This window comes from Zalophus californianus, chromosome 4, assembly GCF_009762305.2.
Source record: "Zalophus californianus isolate mZalCal1 chromosome 4, mZalCal1.pri.v2, whole genome shotgun sequence".
Lineage (NCBI taxonomy): Eukaryota > Metazoa > Chordata > Mammalia > Carnivora > Otariidae > Zalophus > Zalophus californianus.
In genome coordinates, this window is record NC_045598.1 from 181,409,386 (window position 1) to 181,426,309 (window position 16,924).

A 16,924-nucleotide genomic window follows, 5' to 3' on the forward strand; every position below is an offset into this window, starting at 1 on the left:
GGACCTGAAAGGTAACAAATTCCCAGAAACCATCCTGACACTCTGCTGCATTCAGGATCACACTCTCTCTTTCTGAGCATCAACGAGCTGAGTGCCGGGAGGCAGTTTGCTCATGGTCCCAAAGACGGGAAATGCCCTTCTGATCTAGAGGCAACTTACACCCTCTCTTGGAGATGTGGAAACGGGAGAGATCTATTGCTTGATTCCAAAGCCATTATCCCTGATCAATCAAGGATATATCCTTTTTTATTTAATTAATTAATTAACTTGAAAAGCAACTGGGGGTTGACTGCCTAGTGCGAGTTAATTTACCCCGTGCTGTGGTCCATGCTGGGGGCGCAAAGAAATAACATGGTGCAGACCCCCCTTAGAGGACACTGGGTGGAGCAGGAGACCATGTGCATGCATTGTCCCATGTGGCCGGTGCAGGACAGGGAAGCACAGGTGTTTGAGGAGCATGGAGTTTACCCGGAGAAATGCCAGGGCTGACAATGGGCTGTCCTTCCCAGTATTATGAGAGCGCACACTCCATCACACTGGCTTCGGGCACAAGTACCACACCGGTGAGGTAGGGCCATGGATCCCGGAGTATGGGGAGAGATGTGGGTTCCATTTCCTGCTTTCCTACCACCGGTGCTGTCGCTGTCACTATGGCTGCAATCACTGTTATTACTGTCATTACTACACTCTGCTAGTGCTGCTTCTAGGACTGGTGTTGCTGTTGCTATTACTACCATTACTACTGCTGCTCCTGTTATTACTGCTACAGCTCCTGTGACGACTGTTACTGCTGCTGTTGTTACCACTAGCACTAGTACGACAGCCCTACTGAGACTGCTACTATGACTGTTACTACCACTGTCATCACTACCTACTATAGCCCCACTATTCCTGTTACCCTTGCAACCAATCACTAACACTCTCAGTAAGTAAACTCAATAAGCCAGGCAGAGTCCCAGTCACTGTACTGTTTACTTGGTCATTTAATCCTAAATAATAATTCTATAAAGAAGGTATTATGACTTCCTCCATTTTACAGAGGAAGAAACTGGAACACAAAGAAATGACGTAACTCGCCCAGGGGTCACCCCATCCGTAAGGAGCAGAGAGCCCGAATTACAGGGTCATAGGTAACACACAGATTCTACCCAATTTTCCCAACTGACCCTCCCAGTGTCAGTATCTGCTTGTCAGATCCTTGCTGACACTCGATGCTTCTCAGATTTTAAATTTTATTGCCAGTCTGATGTGTAAAAGTGGATATCTTGTGTTAATTTCCCTCCCTGTGTGTAGGCAGGGCACATATCTTTACTGACCCCTCGTATCTTCTCTGTATTCCCCGCTAGCTGTTTAGCTCTTTGAAGCAGGGATAGTATTCTGCTTCTATTAAGCACAGTGTTCAAATGTTATTGGAGCATGTTTGTGGAAAATTAAACAGAAACCTTCATAGTTGCTTTACCCCTGGTGGCCAAGACTGTCTGAATAAAGAATAATTTTCTTATGTTTAAGAGTCACCTGGAAGCTTGTTTGAAATTCAGACTTCCAGGGTCTAGCTAAAGGTGGTCTGAGTCAGTAGGTCTGGGAGGGGTCCCTGGAATCTACATTTTAGCAAGCATCCAGGTGGTTCTGATACTGGTAGACCCAACTTGGAGAAACACCACACAAATTCTGCGTATCAGACACACACAGGATCTTGACAACTCCCCAGGATGTGAGAAAATCACAGAATACACTGCAGTTTAAAGGTGAGGCAGCCAGTCGCCCCACATATAAGGAGAATCAAGACAAGACAAGAAAGCTTTCCACATCTATGCTCTGCCCAGGTACCAGCCAGGCCTCTGACAGCTCACCTGTGGGTGTGGCTCACCTGTCAGACTCGTCCACAGGCGGCCCCTCCATCTCAAACCTGCAGGCACAGCCATAGTCCTCGAAGTCCCGGGGGCAGAGACTGGCCACACACTTCATACCACTCACGAATTGGAGCAGCGCAGGGAAGTTGGTGAAGACAGCTTGTAGCCAGGTGAAGTGGGAGCCCAGGCAGTCTGCGGGGAGAGGACAGCGGGGAGGGGACTGGAGACCAGGGTCAAGGAAGGAGCCCCTGTGCCCGGGACTTCCCACACCTCCGCAGCCTGCTAAGCCCCTACTGTATACTCAAAACTGTTCTGGACAATTGAAGGGAGGTGGGTTTATAAGCCATGGCCCCTGTTGGTTGTCCCCCTAACAAACAGTCATTTAATCCTTCTCCCTTACCAACAAAGCTGAAAGAGACTCAGGGGAGGTGAGCCTCCTCCCTAAATCCCTGTGGATGTTTGACACTTGCTCGTTCTCAGCTGGTCATGCTAATCCCAGGCTCCATGACAGTGAGTGGCCTGGGACTGAGCACGTGACCCAGATCTGGCCAGAAAAACTTAAGAGGAAGTCTGTTACAGGTTTTTGGGGATTATTTTTTCCATAATGAAGAATGCAGGCATGTAGGGGGCCTGGGTGGCTTAGTCGTTAGGCATCTGCCTTCAGCTCCGGTCATGATCCCAGCGTCCTGGGATCGAGCCCCGCATCGGGCTCCCTGCTCCGCGGGAAGCCTGCTTCTCCCTCCCCCACTCCCCCTGCTTGTGTTCCCTCTCTCGCTGTCTGCCTCTGTCAAATAAATAAATAAAATCTTAAAAAAAAAAGAGAGAGAGAGAGAGAGAATGCAGGCATGTAAAGAGATCCTTTTGATCTATACTTTTCTTCCTTAAATATGGGTAAGAATATGCTGGCCAGGGCTGCAGCAACTATTTTGCCACCATGAGGCCCAAAGTCTAACGTGGAAGAGCCAGTCAACTTAGTTATAGCAGTGGGGAAAGAATGAGGCTGCTGGGTCGCTGATACCTGTGTTAAGCTCCTGCACCAATCCTGGTGCTTTCAGCTTTGGTGAGATAATTAAATGTCTTTGTTATTTAAGTCACTATGAGTCTGCTGAATGGATCCCAAATGATACAGTCCCAGCACTGGGGAGCTGTAATCCAGGGCAGGAAGAGAAGGGATATACACACTAATAATTTGGGGCCCCTACTATGTGCCAGAAATTGTGCTAGATGCTTAAAATAGCATAATGGTTAAGACTGCTAGTGAGTTACACTTTAGAAAGCATTCACTTGGTCCGTCACCGCATAAACTTCCTGTTAATCCTGCGGGGCGGATGCTCTTCTGTCACTTCTGTTTCACAGATAAAGAAACTGAAGGTCAGAGATCTGCCTGAGGTATCAGCCAGTGGTAATGATTTGCCCTCAACAAGAATGCTCCTGCAAACAAAATTGGCAAGAGAACGATTTTGTTTTTGTCTTGTTTTGTTTTTGATTTTTACTTTAAGCTGCATGCTCACCCTCCCCTTTCTCCGCCTTTCTGATCAGAGGACTGCTAAGCGCTAACAGGGTGACCCCATAGCCCTGATTCTAATGCACAGGGTCACACACGGGGAAGCTTGGGGAGGTCAAAGAGTGGTCTGCGAGGACTAATTTCACCCAGACTATTCTAGTTTTTCCTACCCCATTCAAACTTCCTTTCCCGTGTTTTGTTTCCACATAGCATAATCAGAAAAATGAAGAAATAATTCTGTACCGAAGGAAAAAGCCACTCTAAGGTTTGTGTGTGTTTATATAAATACTCATTTTCACTCAATAACATACGGGGCACCCACACTTAGCCACCTACATATTTTCAGTGCCGTCCTCTGGCAAGCATGGTCTAATCCAATAGCAGTTCAGCGCTCTTTGCTCCTGTCAATCCTGTGATAGCCTTATTTTGGGGCTACTTCTAGAAAGCAATGATGGGAACCATCGTGGTGCCTGGCAATTGCTGGTCACATGATAGATACCTAATTGAGAAATGGAATACTTGGAAATCTCTGGGATTCTTAGGCTTTATGTATGTGTATTTTACCTTGTACATTTAGTAGTTGGGGAGAGAAAATCCAACAACTTTGGTGGAGGGGACTCAGCTCTGGACACAGAAGAGAGCTCCCTCCTTCCTGGCATGTCACATAACTCCCCTCAGCCCCTCCCCTGTGCAACAGGGGTACCTTTCCCTTCCTGGCCAGGCTGTGGTGTGGTCAGGACTAAGGAAGTAAGGACTATGAAGGCGCCTGGCAGCTTGGTGACTCATCCTGCAGTAAAAGACACCACTACTCTCTGGATCACACAGTTCAGAGCTTGCTGGGGTGGCAGAAGCAGGGGAACCCAAAGCCCGGTGGTTTGCTCAGATTTCCCACACTCACCCCATGCCCTGACACCCGGTGGATAGAAGCACCTTGGTATTTAACTTACCAAAAATGTCGGCCACACTTTCCACATTTTTAAACACCCCAGGGAAGGATGTGATATCTGAGTGGAAGGTAGAGAAAACAAATCAGAGAGCTGTGGTTTCTCCCCTTCCCCTGCCCAGCCTCCTCACCCTGCCCCACCCCTGCGAAGAGTAAGCAAAACGCTTTCTCTTTCTCTAAGGATAGATTTGACCTTGGACTAACTTTTTAGTAACATGGGTTACCATGGAGACCCAAGAAGATGAGACGGGAACTGTGTTACCAGGCAACATCGCTCGGTGGTACAAAAGACCCTGGATGATAAGGTGTATCTGGACTTGGCAAGGACCATGGGTGAACTATAAATATCTGGTGGGAAGTCATTGTCTGGGGGCTCCCTCAGTGTGATAACGCTTGCAACTGAAGCATGCTTTTTCTGGGCATCCCAGAAATTATACCTATGGAACTGTTACTAGAGATACTAGTTCTAATAGAGACTGAAGCTTCTAGGCCAGGGCAGGTCCTGTGGCTGCTTCATGTGAGCCCCATTCCCTTGTACCTGCGCTGCTCCCTGGGGGCTCCCAGGAGATGTGGGGATCACCCGCGGGGCCACTCTCCTTGAAAAGGAATGACTGGCATGGCCTGATGGCACACAGGGCTTTCTGGCTTTGATCCTTCCAAGTGCCAAGTGTGGCCTGTGAGTCTTAACATCTACTAGAGGTTCTCTTTGGCCTGGGTGTTGCACTTCTCATGGGGGTGATGGCATTTTGAGAGAGGTCAGATGGTCACCTGGGTCTGGGTGGGACTGATCACTTTGTTTGCATGGGCTCATGCACAAAGAACTTGGTGACTCAGCTCACTTCTCTGCAAGGTGGGAAATGAATCCCAAATTGGGGGCCAACGCGACCAGCTGGTTCACTATGCATCGTGGTCTTTAGCAGTACCCAGCTAGAAACCCACCCGAGAAATCTTCACAATCCATCACCAGGAAAACCTCCCCTTCCCAAAGGAACAATTAGGGGTCCTCTTTTCTTATCAGTAGAGCTCTGGAATACCTTTTCTTTCTCTTTTTGTCTTACCTTCCAGAAGGCTCAGAGCTCAATTCGGAGCTAAGATACTGTGACCATATAACCCTCACGATTGGCCCATTTATTTCCATCCCCTGTTCCCTTTTCAACTAACCTTCATTTGATGGAAGTTGTAATATTTTGTCTCCAAGGAGAGAGCAGAGGTGGGTCAGACACAGGGGAGACTGCAGAGGGGGAGGCTTTTGAATCTTATTTGAATCGCTTTGCCTACAAGACCCCAGCAGTGAGTGGTATATTCAGAGGGGGTCATTCTCCCTGCCAATATCCTAGACAACTTTCTACCTGGTGAGGTCGCCTAAGAAATGTTCAAAAATCCTTACTAATATTTTTTGTGAGTCCCGGAGGCAGCTCCCGTGGAAGGTGTGGGGTGTCCAGAGGATGGCCCCCTATAATCAAGGAGGAGAGAAGGGTTAGCAGGAGCACTTCCACTTGCTGGGAGGGGCAGCCAGGAGGGGAAGGGGTGCAGGTAAATTCAATTCTATGTATTTTTTTCTAGGACCTGCTGCGTGCTGGGTCTCTGATGAAAATAAGGTGGCCCCAGTGTTTCAGATGGGTTGGCCTTAAGAGTAGCTTTCTGGTGGAAGATAGAGAGGTTTGGGGACTCATCTTGAAGCTGTTGATGCATAGGGAGCAAACCATTTTAATTTAGATTGCATGTTTGTTTGGAGTGCCATAAGATGAAAGATAGGTGGAAATAAGTGTGGGCAAGGAGAGGCCCCTAGCCCCCAGGGAGCTTATCATCAAGGACAGGGCTTTCCCACACTATCAGCACACAAAATGATCAACGGCTGTTAGGGATACACGCATGCTGAGACCCAGCCCCCTACCCTTCATTTATCCACAGTGGAGACATGGTGAGAGGATGCAAGTTTTGAATTGTGTGAAATATTTGGGTGGGGAGCCAGTGCGACTTGACCTTTTCCCATACTTGGTCACTAGGCTGGGCTATGTCCCCAGGGGCTTTGAGTGCTCAGTATGAAGCAGGGGGTCTGCAGGGAATTGAGAGGGGCTGGAGCAATGGTGTGATATTAGATGAACCTGAGCCTGCAAGATCTGACCACATGCGGGTGCCTGCATGGCTCAGTGGGTTAAGCATCTGCCTTCTGCTCAGGTCTTGGTCCCAGGGTCCTGGGATCGAGCCCCTTGTAGGGCTCCCCGCTCAGTGGGGAGTCTGCTTCTCCCTCTCCCTCTGCCCCTCCCCCCTGCTCATGCTTTCTCTCTTTCTCTCTCATGCACTCTCTCAAATAAATAAATAAATAAAATCTTAAAAAAAAAAAGATCTGTCATCATGGATCAAAGAAGCATGTCAAGAGCGGATTAAGTAGCGCTGAGAGGTGTGCCGCGGACACGCAAAAGTTACCTCAGCCATTAATCATTATTATGACTATTACTACCAACTTCTTCCACTCACTGCCCCCTCTCCCCTCCACACTAACAAATGGTTTGCATTGCTTGGACCTCACCTCTTCATCCACCTCATCATCACCAGGGACATATCTCAGGGGCACAGACGTGTTTAGCAGGTGCTTGTCTGCAGGAGAGCACTCTTCCAATCTACAAACCCTGTGGGCTCTCCCTGGGTCCAGGCAGCCCCCAGACCCTCTGCTGTCGGGCCCTCCAGGGATGGGTTGGAGGGGGAGGCAGCTGCCCTCCTGTGCACCGTACCCCAGCCCTTCCATATGACGAAGTCGGCCCAGCACCAGCCTCCCTCCCAGCCGGATGTGTTCTGTGGCTGTGGGCAGGAGCAACCTCTCTGGTCCTCCGGATTTCTCACCATTAAACACAGAGGGATGGTCCCACTGAGGGGTATTCCCTCTGGCCGAAGAGCCATGGGCTGCACCGGGAAGTGCCCTGCAGATGTTCAGAAGGTGGGGAGACCCAGGACTTCCTTCAGCTCCAGGTGAGCCTTATCACAGAGCCCACGTAATTGCTCCAGTGCATTCCATATTTGGTGTAATTGCCTCAGAAATGATTTAATTAGCATACCAGCCAACAGCTAAGAATATCTGCTGTCTACTCAGGCAGCAACTGTGAAATACCGCCTGGTCCTCAATAATTACTTCTCTGGTATCTCCTTGGCGTCCTGGCCAGTGGAGGTGGTTTGCTCACTGAGAAACAGCTAACAAGGATGCATGCCCCCTACTCCCACCCCTACTTACTCTCAGGGTGTTGACACCCACACATTTCATTAGCAACTAAAGAAGTGCCCTGGATTTGAAATTACTGATCCCAGAGGACTGAGGTGGCTCGCTCACGAAATTCAGAGGGGTGGCAGGTCCTTGGGGATGGGAGAGTTCTGGTTCCATGGGAGTGCTGCTCTAGGGGAAGGAAGCTAGCATTCGTACCGTTCCAGGCTCGGTTTTACAGGCATCCCCTCAAATCCAGTGCAGTGCCCAGTGCTGCGGGGCACGTTTTGCCATTGGCCACTTTATCAACAGTGAAGTTGAGACCCATGGCGGAAGCTCTAGCTTCTTCTGCCCCGGAACCTAAAGCTTCCCTCCATCTGTCCCTGCCTAGCTCTGCCAAACCATCTCCCTCTTTGAATCTCACGTTTTTGGGATGCTTATCATTTTCCAGAAACCAAACTACTTCTTACCATCCTGGCTTGGCTTGTGCCATGCCCTGAGCCATGACCTGCTCCCTTTTGCATTACTGACTTATGTTTTTGGATTCCATGCAAAGTTTGAGAAGTCCAACCAAAACCCCAACATGGGCTGGGGTAGGGACACCTTCCCTGGCTCCCGTAATGTGGGGACACCCTTCTCTCACTGCACTTATGACGCCATGTCGCAATGATCTGTTTATGTGACCATTTCCCCCACTAAAGTAGGAAAGTATTGAGGGTCAGAACGCTGACGCATTAAAGCACACGTTCAGTAGGTAGCTCTTTAATGAGCAAATGAGCACACAGTGGCTGAACTACGCCATCAAATGACCAATTTATCAGCCAGCAAGTGATGGCCCACTAGAATCATAGCGTCCTAGCCTTGTAAAATTTAAGCGAAATTAGGAGGTGTCATCTTGAGAGAGTGGAAAAATGCGGTCTATTGGTGGTTACGAGTGGTGTTTCATAGTATGAAGTATTCTACCCAGAAGATCAACCAGGGATGCACAAAACCCATCTTTTGCCTGGCCTCTGTTCCCAGAAGTTCTGGAAGATGGACGTGCAGAGAACAGGGAGCGAGAACCAATTTCGCTGTGTGATGTGGGCCGGTGCAGAGCTCTCCAAAGAAGGGAGCATGTGGCGTAGGTGGAAGGTCCAAGGAGATCTCCCTCTCCTGACACAAACCTGACCACCATCCCACCGACCAGTGCCTGCCCTTTGAAGTCATGAGCCAACTCTCAGTGAAGAGAGGAGGGAGGGCAGCCCCTGTCCCGGATGTGTGCTGGGGAGGCAAACATAGATGCTGCTCCCACTCCTGCACAAGGACAAAGAAACACCCCAGAGAGAGGCCTGGTAGGGCACCGAGACCCTCCACATTGCCAACACGCCCAACCTTGCCTTGAAATCTGAATCAGTAGCCCTGGGAGCACAGCTGCGAGAAGGTGCCCGGCACAACTCCAGCTTTGCAAGTGGAGTGCTCTGAAGGCCCAATCAGCGTTTGCACTGGCTCAGTGGGTATAACGCCGTGGACCACCTCCTGGGGTACATGGGACTCTTCTGATGGACTCCTCCTTGGTGTCCTTGCCAAGGGCTCCTCAGATCCAGCAGTGATCACGGATGCCTCATCTTCACTGGCGCAGTGTCTGATCTCTCCCCCTTCCTGGTTGCTGTCTCCTTGCCTCAGAAACAGCCCTTTCCCCCCTGTAGTGCCTGGACCAAGATGTGGTGCGTTTGTTGGGTGGGCGGTGTTATCTCTGTGGGAGTCATACACTTAGCCCTGCAAAGTTGGGGCTGCAGATATGGCACATTTAAATCTGCACGGACATGCATACGTTTGCACCTGAACTTCCTATGGCTATAAGTTTTGGACTCTCGCTGTTTGTGTCTGAGAATAAAACCTCCCAGGACAGATGCAAAAATGCTTGTGACAGTTTATAATAACAGGAGACCATTGCCTCAGTCTTATAGAGAAACAAAACATTTAAAGAGATGTGTAAAACGTGTCTAGGGTGTGTTGAAGGGGTAATTTCGATCAAAGGGAAATTTATTGTTTTGGAAAAGGAAAAACTCAGTTAGAGAAGAGAGTATGTTTGAAAAATTAGAAGAATGGGCTTTGGGGGGTGAGATCTCATTTTATTTTAAAGATTTTATTTATTTGAGAGAGATAGAGACAGAGAGAGGACGGGCAGAGAGGAGAGGGAGAAGCAGGCTCCCCTCTGAACAGGGAGCCAGACGCAGGGCTCGATCCCAGGACCCTGGGATCGTGACCTGAGCTGAAGGCAGACACTTCACTGACTGAGCCACCCAGGTGCCCAAGATCTCATTTTAAAGAATAGGGAAGAAATTGAAAAGCTGTAGACTATTTCACAGTTTTATCATCAAAAAAGAGACAAGTCAAGACCACAGTTGGAATTTGATCGAGACAGTTGAGGTCTTGGTAAAGGTGGAGCCCCGGGAACAGCAGCCCCAGTGGTGCTATCCCTGGGAACCCACATCACAGCAAAATGGTTTTGATAAGGAAAAAAATCATCCATGAAGGAACTCAATAATCAAGAGAAAACCAGCACCTCCTGGAAGTGGGTGTCCACCTGTCCTGCAGGGAAGGTCTGGGACGGTGTTTGGGAGCACTGAGACCTGCAGGAAAGGCTTGGCGTCTTCTGTGAAGTGCTGTCATTTCTGCTCACAGGCTTCTGGGGAACATGTAAACCTCTGCAAATCCGCTAACTCAGGTCAGAGTCACGATAAATTGTCAACAATATTGGTGGATTCACTGTGGCTCGCCCTCACTATTGTGCTTAGAAGGGAACCGTAAAAGGAGGCTCAGCGTGTCGGTCCCGTGTTGACCCGAACAGGAGGAGGAAAAGAGAAAATGTCTGGATGAGTGAGTGATATCAGTCACAATGGAGCCTGAGCAGCTGTAGGAAGGAAAGAAGTGAGTTGGGGTGTTTGAGAGTTGCACCAGTGTGCAAACAAGAAAGAAAATAGGAAGGAGCCCGAAGTCTCAGATTTGTAGCCATGACTCCATGCAAACTCAAAATGATGACCCTGCCTGCCAAGGAGCTTGCTCAGATGTCTTCAGGCTTTGGTGGGGTGGGGGACCCTACAATGTGGGGTAGAACTGTGTTTGCCTCTCCACCAGACACACCGGCACAGGGGAAAGGGAGCTGCTGCATGTCAAGAAGGCTGACACACTCGCTCCGAGGAAACCAGCAAAACACGGGACAGAGGTCCATGGGCAAAGGGAAGAGGGGATGTGCTATCAGGGGGAGGGATGGTTGCCAACAGGCCACCCAGTGGTGCTTTTAGTACCTTTGGCGCTCCCTCTCCCTGACCTCATCGCCCATCCCGTGCTTCATGCCCTGGATAGGGTGCTCAAAATATCAGCTGAAATAAACCCATAGCTTATTGTTACTGTTTGATTTCCATCACTCCTAGGCAAAGGGATAAAAGTAGTAATAAGCAAATCAGATGACATTTAACAGTCCTCCCCAGTGTTCATATTAATTATGGACCAAGCCAGAAATACAGTGTAAAATACCATTACTCACCGCCATGTGGGGCCGTCAGCATACTTAGGAGAAGAAGCAGGATCATAGCGGGAGGGCAAAGGCTGGGGGCCGAGGCATCAACTGGAACAGCCTCCTGGGAGAGAAGTCAGCGGAACATGATGAGGATGTTTTCAGAGATCCCGGGGAAATAAGAACCACCAGGAGCTCTTCGTCCCAGGGTGGAGTGCAGAAACAGGGAAGAAGCCCTGAAAGGGTTTCTGTCCCAGCTTTGCCACTGACCAGCATTAACTAATGACATTCAGGAGATCACGTTCTCTCTCTGAGATGCACCTGGAAACTTAGCCAGGTGCCCCTTGAGGACACAGATCTGGTTGTTCGTTTTCCCACGGTTATTTCTTGTGTTTCAGGCACATTGCAAGGATCCTGGAATGAAAAGTGAGGGAAAAGCACTCCTTATCTGCGAGTAGTTCACAGACTAATGAACTGAGAGGCAGTTGAACGAGTGCTACAGTTTGACTTTCGTAGACTGAACTGTAAAAAACCCATACATTGGGCTACAGCAGCCTTCCGAATATACCTTTCGCCGTCTGACTTGGAACCATCCTACCATCACTTGACCCAGGAATAAATTTGGCGACCGCATGGTGGCGCTGCCTGCTCGCAAACAATGCTTTCCTGCCGGGGTTCCATCTTCCTTCCCCTCCTGTAGCTTCAGAGCAATTTGAATACTTCCTTGCGGTCCAGGCGTTCAAGAGATAATGCTTTCGGGACTGAGGGGCAGGGCAAGGGCGCCGGGTCCAAGGACTTACCACCTTTCAATCGTCACTGCCCTGCATTCTGAGCCGCTCAGCAAATATTTAACTTCGGTAGGCACTTAGTGCACTCAAGCAGGTCAACCATGTATTTCATAAAGAAGGAAAAACATTAAAGCCCGAGGGGTTTTAGAATAATTTTAGCTCCCTGGGAATATAACTCCATAAAGACTGTCAGATGGATGGTTGACTTGTGCATATTCTGCTGTAAAGCAGGTTTTAAGAACCAAGTGTGAATGATAATACAGTGTGATCCTGCTACCCCAGTGGGCACACAGGGCTGCTGGACACTGTTGTATATGTTGTGCACTGTGCAAAGGTGTGGCACTGAGGGTCACGTAAGGGCTGAAATGCAACCAGTGCCCCACTCCCAAGCTTGTCCTCTGCAGGGCTGCATCAATCTGGAAGAAGGAACACTTTCTGTAGTTTGTTCTCCCAGAGGCAAATGCTGCCCCATGCTCTGGTGGCCCTGCAAATGTCCCAGGGTCATGGTGGGCCACTCGAACTTGTGGGCAGGGATTGATATTAGGGAAGGTGTCCCAGAGGAGAAGACATTTGTAGGTTGTAGGATCACTACCCTGTGAAACTTCCCTAAGGCCTAGCCCAGCCTCTGGTGGCCATAAAGTAAACGTTTGTTGAGTGGGTGCGGAGGGCAAAATGTGAGTTTTTGGAGATTCTCACCTGGCTCAATCATCTTCTCCTACTCTGACTATTATCTGATGGGCGTGATGCTCTGCTTTAACCTTTGGTAGCCACATCAATTCCTACAGCAGATTCACGTTAAAGGTTAGACGGGCTCTCTGATTGTTCTGCAGAGATTTGAATCCGAATGACCCTTGATCAAGGCCATGAAACCAGACTGAAAATGCTGGGTGAGCCCTGGGACATCTCTAGATGGAGAGTGGCTGCCCTGGCAACTCCACGGGTGAGCGGCTGAAGGCATTCCAGCGGGTCACACCCACGGAGGTCATACCCATGTCACCACCAGGCACTCACTAAGTCCCATTTGCTATTGTCGCCAGCACGCCACTAGAGGATGCTAGGATGCCGGAGCTCTGAGAAGGCGCTGGAACCATCTTGTTCAAACTCATTTTACAGATGAGTTCACTGAGCCTTAGAGACTAGCGATTTATGGTCTGAATGTCCCACTTCCCAAATGTCCAGAGCTCATTATAACAGTACTGCTTCCGAGGCTATCATAAGGACCGAATGAGCTCCTCCAACCGGGGCACTGACCACAGTGCGTGATGGAGAGAAGCGGCTCAGAAACATTCCTAATTATAGCCATTGCGTCTGGCACACAGTAAAGGCTCCAGATAGACCGGCTCTTACAATAAAGGCCCCCATTCCCCGACTGAGCGGAAGCCTCTGTCTGGTGAAATGAAGGAAGGCGGTCAGTTTCGTGCAGAAGATGCTGTTCTTTTGCTCCTGGGACACTCATTTCAGGGAGGCAGTCCCCTGGCTGTCCTGATGCGTCCAGAAGACGCAAGGGTGACACTTGTCAGAATTGCAAATATGTTGATTGGATTTTCAAGCATGTATTTATTAGAAGGCAAATGAGCAAAAGTGACCCTGTTACAGACAAAGTCGTGACTCAGCTCTGATGTATTTTTTTAAAGTAGTTTACGGGGAGGGAGGATGGGGATCATTGTTGAATGGGGACAGAGCTTCAGTTGGGAAGATGAGAAGGTTTTGGAGATGCACCACAACATGAATATACTTAATGCTATGGAACTGCCCACTTAAAAATAGCTGAAAGGGTAAATTCTATGGTGTGTATATTTTACCACACTTAAAAGCAATGTAATTTATACACTCTAGGACTTTCTGCCTTTAAACACTGCCTTGCATTTACAGGGTCATTCTTCATGTCAGGTACACCACAAAGCATGCACCTTAGACTGCTTCGTCAGGACTCTTACTGGCACACCTCTCACTTTCCGTGTGGGGAACTGAGGCTCGGAGAGGTCCAGTAAGGCCACGGCAGCCCCAGACGCAGTGCTCAGACTGAGCCGGCCGGTCCGATGTAAGTCTTCGGGCCACGTATGGTACCCGCCCGAAACGGCCATCCTGAGCATTAAACCCGCAACAAGCAGCCTAGCGCTCATTCACTGTACAACTCTCATGATTTTTGGTAACGTTTGCTTGGGAGGCCCCTCCAAGTGGCCAGCCCCTGGCTGGGGTGTGGTGGGACGCGGCAGTTGACAGTCCCCAGCTGAGAGCCACGAGAGGGAGGTGTGGGTGATAGCCGGAGATGGTGGTACAGGCTCAGCCCCGCATACCGGCAAGGGAGCCACGAGTCCGGGGCACGCACACTAGGGTCTCCAGGTTGGAAGGCACCGGGCCGCTGCTGAAATCCAGCAGCCGTCTGTTGACCAAGCCGGGTGCTCTTGGCTGTGGGGCTGTGTCCACCTGGAGGAAGGACCCCCTCTTCTTAACTGACCCAAGGAGGCCTCCGGGGCTAGCAGTGAACCTGACTATCCTTGAGGAAATAAGGGCCCCCCCGCACCTTGCCTTGGTCTGCAGGCACTGTTTGGGGTCCTGGCTGGTCAAGCTGTCTCCTGATGAGTGACTGCGAGGCAATGTGGGAAGTGTCTAAGAGCAAGGGCTTCTAGCGGATGGGCCTGGGGTGGGCTTGGCCTTTTACGTACTGAGTACCCTGAGCCAGGTACCAAAGCTGCTTGGAACTCATTTTCCTGGGCAGTAAAATGCCCGGATGATGGTTCTTCATCATGGCGTCATGAGGGTTAAAGGGGGCACCGTGCCTGGCATGTAGTAAGTGCTCAGGAAGGCTGGCCCATTAACTGATGATGACTGTATTTTCATACGAGGTGCCCTAGGGAGAGAAATCGGCTCACACAGGTTTGCAGGACCCTCACTGATGTGATGTGGTGGATTTTCCCCCAGGTACACTGAACAGGTGATGTCACTTTGGCATCGCATCTCCTCATACGTATAAGGGCAGAGTGCCTTTGGTTTCTAGCTCCATCCTGGACTAGCTAGCATCCAGGCCTCAGGCACCCCCTGAGAGCGCCCGCTTCCCTCCCTCTCTTCTGCCATCCGTAGCTTCCTTCCTTCATCCCTCCATCCTTCCCTCCCTCCCTCCCTCCTTCCCTCCCTCCTATCCTCGTTGGCTCCCTACCCATCAGGAGAAAGGGGGTGCCTACCGTGAAGGTCCCACTTGGAAGCAGTGGATGAACGATGCTCGGCTTTGAACAAGATGGTGACTGAGCCCTTTATACCCCAAGGGAAGACCCTTAGTCACGTGACCCCCCCTCTCCCTCCTCACACAGAGAGGACGGCCTTTTGTGCAGGTTGGCAGGTGGGAGGCCTCTGAGGGGAGGAGGACATCATAATGCTCTGACTTGGAGCAGGTGAGGCTCCATATTAAGAGGCCCATCTTGCGCCTCAGAGGAGACCCAGGCTCTAATCAGAGAACAATGGCTCCCTTGTTCCCCACCCCGCACCTCACCTCAAAGGCCTGGAGGCCCAGGGATTGTGTCTCGGGGTCATCAGGGGAACTCTGGGGGATGAAAGACCGATGAAAGGCACATGGGCTCTCCCACAAGGAGAAGGGCTGGCTTTGTCTGGTCTAGTTAATTCTTCAGCAAGAGGATCTCTGGGGTGATTTTTCTTATATGTTCCTGGCCTCAGGCCTGGGAATTCGATGCCTCTTTCCTTTAGGGGTTTCCTGCGCCAGCTGTGGGGTGGGGTGAGACGGGGCTTGATAATCAGACACGCGAGCATCGGGTGCCAGCCCTGCCCGCTCATTAGCAGTGGGACGCTGACCTGTCGCTGCTCGGGCTCCGCTCCCACGTGCATTATGTGGCGATGACCCCACTGGGACTGTGTGAACAAGGTGAGCCAGGTGCGGTGCGTGGAGGGGCTGGTGACCCTAGATCCTCCAGAATTTCAGGTTTCCTTTCCAGATCTTAAGAAGGAGAGCGAAGGTCTACTGAGCGCCATTAGGTGCCACGCGTGTTTTCACGGGATTGTGTCCCTCTCGTTGCACCCCCATAGCTGCTCTACTAATCCTACGCTCATGACCCTCAGCAGGATAGCCGGTGCCGGGGGCGGGGGGTGGCGTTTGGCCGCGCTCGCAGGGTTGGGCTCATCCCTGGCTGACAGGTTCGCCGGCTGTGAGCGCTCTTGAGTGCTTCACCTACCACCCACCTGCTGGAGCACAGGGGTTCATCCAACGATTAAATCTGGGGGAGTGAGCCTTTACAGAATCCACCAGAAGCCTTCTGCAAATAATTAGTTGCCCCTGTGTGTTGAAGCTTCTGTTTATAGATCATTAGTTATTGCTCAGTGTCTCGTGAGCACTGATGATGAGCGAAGCCACGCCGCCCCAGTCCTCACCCACCAGCACAGAAGACCCCTCATCTGTAAACTGTTAGGTCAACAGCCTGTATGGCTGGGTGCCAAAATTCCTGCCTTCCTCCCTCCCTAATTCCCTCGCTCCTTCCAGTTTAGCTTGTATTTTGGGCATGAATGGAACAGACAGGAATGCGCCTGTGCCTTTGCCTCTGGGGAGAATCCTGTTTGGTGATGTTACAGGTGTAAATGCAGAGTCTCCTCCATCAGCAGGCACGCGGTAACTGCCCCATCTTTTTTTACATTGTCAGTGAACCACTGATGGCCACATATGCACAAATCACCAAGAATTCTGGTGTGGCAGCACCCCCTGAGGCCTCCTCATTGCCCTAGGCACTCCCCAAGTCGGGACTTACTCAGCTCAGGAGGGGTCCAACCTCTTGACCTCCAGCAGACCGTGAGCTCCAGGCTCTGCTCAGTTTGCTCTTGGGTCCTGCTTTCCTCCTACCGCTGCTGCTGGTGTGACAGATGGTGTGGCCCTAGAAAATTGGTCCTGTGTGGTCCTCTGAGGCTTTGTCTTTGCTGCAAGATCAGATCCCTGCATGGGCCTCCGAGGTCCTCCACACGTGACATTTTCAAAGTTAGCCATGCTCAGCCGTTATCGCCAAGGCTTTCGCCAGAAGTGAATAGCCAGGGTATTGGGACCAAGTCATTTGTCCCACCTTCCCTGATGATAAATTACTCTTTGGGGAACCTCTGGGATCTTTTCCTGCCCAAGATCCTTCATTAATATCAACGTTATCCATTAGAGAGGGTCT

The 16,924-nt window shown here is 50.5% G+C and overlaps 1 protein-coding gene across 1 annotated transcript in view; it reads right to left on the reverse strand.

The window, feature by feature from the left end:
* Nucleotides 1–15,611, reverse strand: part of OC90 (otoconin 90) — a 34,503-nt gene extending 18,892 nt beyond the window's left edge. Inside the window, exons 1-7 of the mRNA XM_027600017.2 lie at nucleotides 15,262–15,611; nucleotides 14,104–14,361; nucleotides 13,712–13,859; nucleotides 11,017–11,110; nucleotides 5,685–5,750; nucleotides 4,302–4,358; nucleotides 1,868–2,042 (exon numbers count right to left, since the gene is read on the reverse strand). Of these exons, the coding sequence (XP_027455818.2) occupies nucleotides 1,868–2,042; nucleotides 4,302–4,358; nucleotides 5,685–5,750; nucleotides 11,017–11,110; nucleotides 13,712–13,859; nucleotides 14,104–14,361; nucleotides 15,262–15,611 (1,148 nt within the window). The remainder of the gene's footprint in view (nucleotides 1–1,867; nucleotides 2,043–4,301; nucleotides 4,359–5,684; nucleotides 5,751–11,016; nucleotides 11,111–13,711; nucleotides 13,860–14,103; nucleotides 14,362–15,261) is intronic.
* Between the last annotated feature and the right edge of the window lie 1,313 nt (nucleotides 15,612–16,924).